At 34.4% G+C, this 6,896-nt stretch overlaps 1 protein-coding gene across 1 annotated transcript; it reads right to left on the bottom strand.

Annotated features, from left to right (window-relative positions):
* Positions 1-5,675: 5,675 nt before the first annotated feature.
* On the bottom strand, positions 5,676-6,624 carry LOC8284864 (stress-response A/B barrel domain-containing protein UP3). Its single transcript, XM_002514014.4, has one exon. It carries the CDS (start codon positions 6,580-6,582, stop codon positions 5,779-5,781), a length of 804 nt encoding a protein of 267 aa, XP_002514060.3. The 5' UTR covers positions 6,583-6,624; the 3' UTR covers positions 5,676-5,778.
* Between the last annotated feature and the right edge of the window lie 272 nt (positions 6,625-6,896).

The following is a 6,896-nucleotide window of genomic DNA, read 5'->3' as shown; positions in this document are numbered from 1 at the left end:
TCAAATACCCATGAATTTGTAACTCAGTAAGTTTAATTTTAACTATTTTAATAAATTGATTTATAATTTCTATTTAGAAGCTAAATAGATCTAAATTTTAATTAAGATTAATAAAATTGATGGAATTGTGTAAATAATGATTTGGCAAAATCAGCGATGATAGTGAAATAAAGATAATAATTATTAATTTTTATTTTTTTGATAAATCATGAAAGAATTTTATTTTATTTAACTAATTTAAATAGTTAATACAATAAAGATGCTCATAATCTTTTCAAGATATGAATTTATTTGGTCTTTAAATAGAAATGATAGATAAATTTATTAAAATAATTAAAATTAAATTTATTTGATTATAAATTAGAAATTTATAGAGCAATTTACTCTTTATCGAGTGATATACAAAGAGAAGCGAAAAGAAATAAGATTTGATTCTATTATATAATTTATATTCGTTACCGAAAAAGACACGACGATTTGACTGTACAGCTAAATGGTTGATGTAAGCTATGAAGAAAAAAGACGGCATGCATTTTATATGGGTAAAGTGTGATATAAAACCAAATTAAGTGGTTAATTAACTCACTGTGCAGTGAAAATAATAATGATTAATTATTTTATTTAAGATAAATTGAAATAGTAAGATTGAAAAATTAATTAGGGTCGAGCTTCTGCAGACGGAATATACAGATACTAAATAAATTATGAAAATACATAATAAATATTATAAATATATTAATTATTATGTATATACTAGTTTCCACAATGATTGGCTGGTTTGCTGGGGGACATCAGAGTTTTGGGAAGAAAAGGATAAGCGTGGGTGGGGCCAACCAAAACCATAACCATAACCATAACCATTGAATATATACACGTGACATCACACGTCTCCCAATCATTCAGTAGAAGAGACAGACACCTATGTATATAGGAAACAATAAACCATGTTTCTCTTAGTATCATATTTATATATTCTGCTCATTAAATTAATTGATTCATTATTCATATATCTGTCCATTTTCATGGCCATCTGCCATCTAATTTACTTTTCTTTATTAATTTAAATTATATTTCAATGACATGATAAGAGTAATTAGTTTTCTAAACAACTGAAACTTGAATAAGATTTTACCTTCAATATGATAATTTTCAATTTTCTTTTTGGTCTCTGTGTGGATAGGGAATTAATTCAGAAACTGACAGTAGATTAGTAAAAAAATGACAAGTGCAATCAAAATGGACCAGCGGATAGGCAGGCAGACACTGATGTGCAATTAATTTTGCTCGGTTGTTTACAGAAAAGCCAGATGAAAACATAAAGCAAAAATACAGATTGGAAAAGAAGGCGATTAGTTGACACGAAACCATGGCTAACCCTAAAAACCAAATATTGTAGATGGAGGCAGGCTCCGAGAAGACGGCTCACAACTGGAACAAATTTCAAGACGATCGTTATACCACTGTGCTAACCACCATAGATCAGAAGCACCAGGTCCTCCACCACCACCACCCTGCTCTGTCACTATCTGCCTCTACTTTAGTGTCTTAAAATAATCATCCTTTATTTATTGCATGCACCAGAATGGCTTAACCGATTTCTGGTCAAGTAACAGATAGTCTTCTCTCCTTTCTATTTTCTTTTTTTATTAATATTTTCTATTTCTTTTTAATTTGGTTGTAGTAACACAGTATATTAATCCTATATAGGCTCTAGCTCATAGATAGCTATAAAGTAAATGAAGATTAAAAACTTTACCATATTAATAATACTATTATGATACATACGTTTCACACCTTAGTTTAGTGGTAATTGGTGAATGAACCGATATTGAAATACAAATACTAGAAACTTCTTAGGGTTTCAAATGTGATATTCCCCATTTATATATGTTCAGTGGTTATTTTGAGATTGTTCTTTTGTTTGGTTAAAAAGAAAAAGAGAGTTTACCCAAAAAATGATGCAAAATTCTCCATTTTATATTATAGTTAGAAATTTGCATGTTATGCAAAGGATCACGCATTTTTACTATAGATAACAATACAAAGAACAGAAACAGCAATTTAAACAAAATCAAAAATAAAACACAGGACTGATTTTAAAAAGAAAAAAAAAAAAGGAATAAAAATAACAAGAAGAATAAGAAGATGGCACATAAGACTCCAGAAAAGCTGCAACAAAGATTGGCTCTAGAAATTCAGAAAGATGATGAGCTCAAACCTTAATAACAGTGAGAGAGCACAGATGAGAAAATGCTGAATTTTTTAACTAGTTACAAAAGAAGTCCAAGCATCAATGATAGGTTGGGCCTTGCCATTTGTTCATGAAAAAATGGATCAAGCGCAGTAGGCCATGTATCCAAAACCGGCAACCCTGGACAACTTGAACTTCAAATGTCACGGAGACCTTATTCTCCTGAAAACTTGAAAATGTTCTGTTTGGGCTTGGCCCTAGAAATTTGGAGCCTAGAAAAAAAGGTCACTTATCGTCCTGGTTCTTCTCAATCATTTGTTTGAGGAATTATGGTAACTTGGGTGCAACGAGATGCTTTGGTTCGCAAGAGTACTCCTGTGTTTGATGCATTCCTTTATGGGTTGAAGTTGCATATGTATTCCTTGACGGTTTACATATGGATTTCTGACCTCTCTTAAGATCCGGCTTTAGATAATTCAACCATCATTCTTTGCTACTAATCTCTCTACATCTTTTTAAACCTCTAAACACCCCCATCCACTTATGCAACATAATTAAGCCCCATTTTGTATCAAATTATCAATAATTCGAATGCTCTTTATCAGCTATACACAATTATTGATGTATTATAAATTTCATGTACCTTCTGTTTCAAGAAGGCCACTCCAGTGATGCAGTCAATTAGGATTTTATCTTCTCCCCAAGCTGACCCTGCTCCTTTTTCCATTTGACCAGTGATGCTTAATCCATGAAACTAAATTCTATCACATCACTTTGAATAAATAGTTCTGGGAGGGGATCAAGCATCAGGGAAGATGGGCAACTTCGGATGGATTTTCACGAATTTAGATATAAATATATAAATGTAATGCTATCATACATGCACTCGTCACAAAGGCACAAGAGTGCAGCGCATTTGATAGTTTAAGCAGCAGTTTCATCGAGGATGCGCATTCAGGGATGACTTCTCCTTTTCTAGTTAAGCGGAAGCAAATAATGTAAACCATACATCACTGAACACCACATTATTTTGTTGTTGATGACTGATAAATGCGCCACTTGCCATCAAAACCACAACAATATTGCAATTGATGATAAGAACTTCCAATCTCTGCGTTATGACTTCTGACTGCCGAAGTTTTTTGGCCTGCAGTCCTGAAGGCTCTTCAAACACGCTGCAATAACTGCAACCGATGGCTGTGTCCAGCCAACCTATAGCTGCCACAATACAACTACTGATGTGTGTGCCAGATAATATATTGATTGCTTAAGATTTTTACTTACTAGTACAGTATTAAACATCCTTTCAACTTGTTGACAACAATATCACCAAATTTAAAGTCAACAGATCCCTTCTATAAAGGGCATCAAACTGACTGATCCACGTAGGGAATGAAAGCTGGATCATATGCATAACAAGACATATCAATACAATAGTCACTAAGAACTTTTAATTGCTGTAAATTCAATTTTAAATGCAATGTATCACAAAATCATGTCACATGTCGAAACATAACAGGATAGTTCATAGTCCTATTAGTGAACTAAACCCATACCAGAATTTCTCCTTGTTTAATTTTGCTAAAGGGAAAAGTATTTGTTCTATGCCGCTTTCCTTTTCTTACCCTATCAATCTCAAAAAGATACCTACCCCACCCCTTCTTCGGAACTCCTCTTTTATCTCCTATCCATACTCCTATCCATACATACCTCACCAACACTCGGACTCTCTTTCAAGCTGCAAGAAGGGAAAGGGTTTTTTTTTTTTTTGTAGAAGCCATGATCCACCACTCATGATGTGGATTTTCATTGCCATATCTAATAAGAGAATGGCTGTATAGTTTCCATGGCTAAAAGAGTAAAGCATAGATGAATTAGGAAACTGCATATGTTTTTACCCAGAATACCATCATCCATGTTATTGGCTTCTTATTGACATGTCAAGATTAACTTTACAGCTAGGCGTCACAAGTTAACTATTCTTTTCCTCAGAATAGATGATAACAGAAAATTAACCGAAATAGTGAAATCGGCTTCTTCCAAGATTTCGAATAACGGATTTTTATGCAGCTTATCTATATCTTCTTCTGACTACGGCAGCTTAACTATATCCTGTTCTGACTATAGCCCAAAAATTATAGAATCAAAATGCATCTTGAGAAGAAAGTTGTAACTTGTTAAATTCGTAAAAGCTGCAGGTGTAAGATATTTTCGTCATGATACGGCCCATTAATGAAATTTGTTTACTTCAGAATCCTAATAAATAGTAAGAAAAAAAGAGGCATTACAGTCGTACTAATTGTGGTCTCACTCATGACTCGACTTCACAAAGCACTTTGACCTACATCAACAGGATACAATCCTGTTTCAGAATTTTACACTAATCCTACACCTAATAAATTATTTTCTACCCTGTCTATTCTCACCACATCTGCACCTTCACAGCTATGTCCTTCCAAATCAAAATTCGTACCTAAAAGTTGAGAGCAAGACTATACTTACATCGAACCATAGTCCTTTCTCAACAAATTTCATACCCAAAAGTTAAAAACAAGACCATATACTTGAATATTGGAGCATTTGGTGGAAGATCTTTAACATCAAAGTAAATCATACAGCATTCAGAAACTTTCAAGAAGTTCACATCACAAGCGCATTATCATTACCAACAAGCAACGGTGTAGAGTGAAATTAAAGAAATTTTTTATTTTAGCAGCTTAATCGGAAATTTCCCTATAGAATATGCTGCTGAACTGGCAGGACATTCAGGCATGGGCTTTTCATTTGGGAAAATAACTATTTTCTAATGCTTAGCAGAATTGTCCTTCTGTTCTCTTAGCCTTGGGAAACGATCCTCGTCTATACAGTAACTATCTGTATCCCCTCCCTCAATTGCAAAAAACTATTTAGTGCCTAAAGAATAAGCTGAGGCTAGCACAATCTACCATTACAGCCGCAGTCATTCTTGTTAACAATGCTACTAAATAACAGTGCAATCTTCATAATGACACAAAATTGTTAGAAAAATCACCTTCATCACCTCAAGAAACATGCCAATATTGCTAGCACAAAAATCATAATATCCATTTCTTTATTTCATCATAACTGAACATCATATTTTCTCCTCCAACCTTCAAATTATGTTAACATGGTTTGCAGAGACTTACAATTATGTGGTAAATATTTAAATACAAGTATCTTTTTGAGTTAGTAAGTAATATTAATATTAAAAACTCAGCATGTCGGACGGATTGACCACAGATACACATCAACCCCAAATTGAACCACTTCCACAAAATATAAATAGCGTAAATTATATAAATAGAACTGAGAAGCAGTAGAAAAACCTCAACATTTCTTTCATTTTAATATTTCTAAAGCATCTATCGCATTCACTAAAATGATGTAAAATCAAACCAGATAAAGTACGATGCATCACAGAATTCACATAAAACCCAATAGAACAACAAGAACAAGCTATCCATTTTGTAAAATGGCAGGATTGTGATTATTAAAATTATTCAAGATGGAGTAAATTATTATCCAGTTACAGCACATACAACATTGCAAAACACCAAAGGACAAAATTAAAGACTTGCAGATTGTAGAGACGGCACAACATAATCAACAACAATGACACTCTCTAAATAATCCCTAACCTTCTCTTTGTGCAAATTCACCATCTCTTCTTTAGCATCTACAATTTCCATTTCGCTCAATCCATCAAAAACCGCAAGCGACGCAATTGAATAACCTTTAGCTCTCCCAGGTGAGAAATTCTCTCCACAAGTAAGTTGCTTAATAACCCCCCCAAAACTCCCTTTGATGCCTTTGATAACAGCCAAAATCTCATTTTTCACTTCCTCCCCTAAGTTTTCCTTTAATTTCAAAAACGTAACTCTAATTGCAGATCCTGGAGGTGGAACCAGATTTCCAGCGTCAACATCATCAGCAATCCAATCCACGGCCATGATGTCATCACAGACTGGGAGAACATTCTCTTTAACAACGCTGACATGGCTAGGGTGAGAGGAGTATGTGTTTAGGTTGTCTTTAGAAGAGTAACGGCTGTGGAGCATGTGAGTGAACGGAATCGGAGATGATTTCACTCGGTGGAGTGGGCCGGCAGCGAGGTGGAGGACGGGCTCGAGTGAAACGAGGCCGTTTAGGGAAGTGAGCATGGTGTTGATTTTGGTCGAGTCGGTGGTTTCTTTGACTTTGAAGAGGACTATGTGTTCAATGGCTGTTGAGGACATTTTGATTTGGGAGCGAGAGTAAGGTTTAATTGAGGAGAAAGAGAGGAACTTATTCTTTAGGGAGTGTTTGGGAGATGAGAAAGTGTGGGAAACTGAGGAAGAAAAGAGTGAGCGTGCGGACAGTAGAGTGGGCATAGTGTTATCTGATAAATGTAAAGAGCGTCCGAATGTGACAGTTGATACTTTGAGGTTGATTGCGGCTGGTGCGGGTGGTTCCGCACGCTTTTTAGCACGTGAGAGTATCTCATATTTTGTGATAATCAGTGATCTGGAATAAGGTACAATTTGACCCCTAAACTTATCGGCGGGATTCAATCGGATATTTTTTTATTTTTATTGTCAATTTAGCACATACCTTGGCTATTTTGTCTCATTTATACTTTTTTTTCAACAATGAGTATACCATATAAACACTCAATTAAAATTAATAAAATATTAATTAAAATAAT

This window comes from Ricinus communis, chromosome 3 (assembly GCF_019578655.1).
Source record: "Ricinus communis isolate WT05 ecotype wild-type chromosome 3, ASM1957865v1, whole genome shotgun sequence".
NCBI classification, from domain to species: Eukaryota; Viridiplantae; Streptophyta; class Magnoliopsida; order Malpighiales; family Euphorbiaceae; genus Ricinus; species Ricinus communis.
Note: the sequence above shows the minus strand (reverse complement) of the source record. Positions and strands in the feature narration are given on the sequence as shown.

Excerpts from the sequence above, each read along its gene's own strand:
- LOC8284864 (XM_002514014.4), bottom strand. The coding sequence starts at position 6,582 with ATGCCCACTCTACTGTCCGCACGCTCACTCTTTTCTTCCTCAGTTTCC.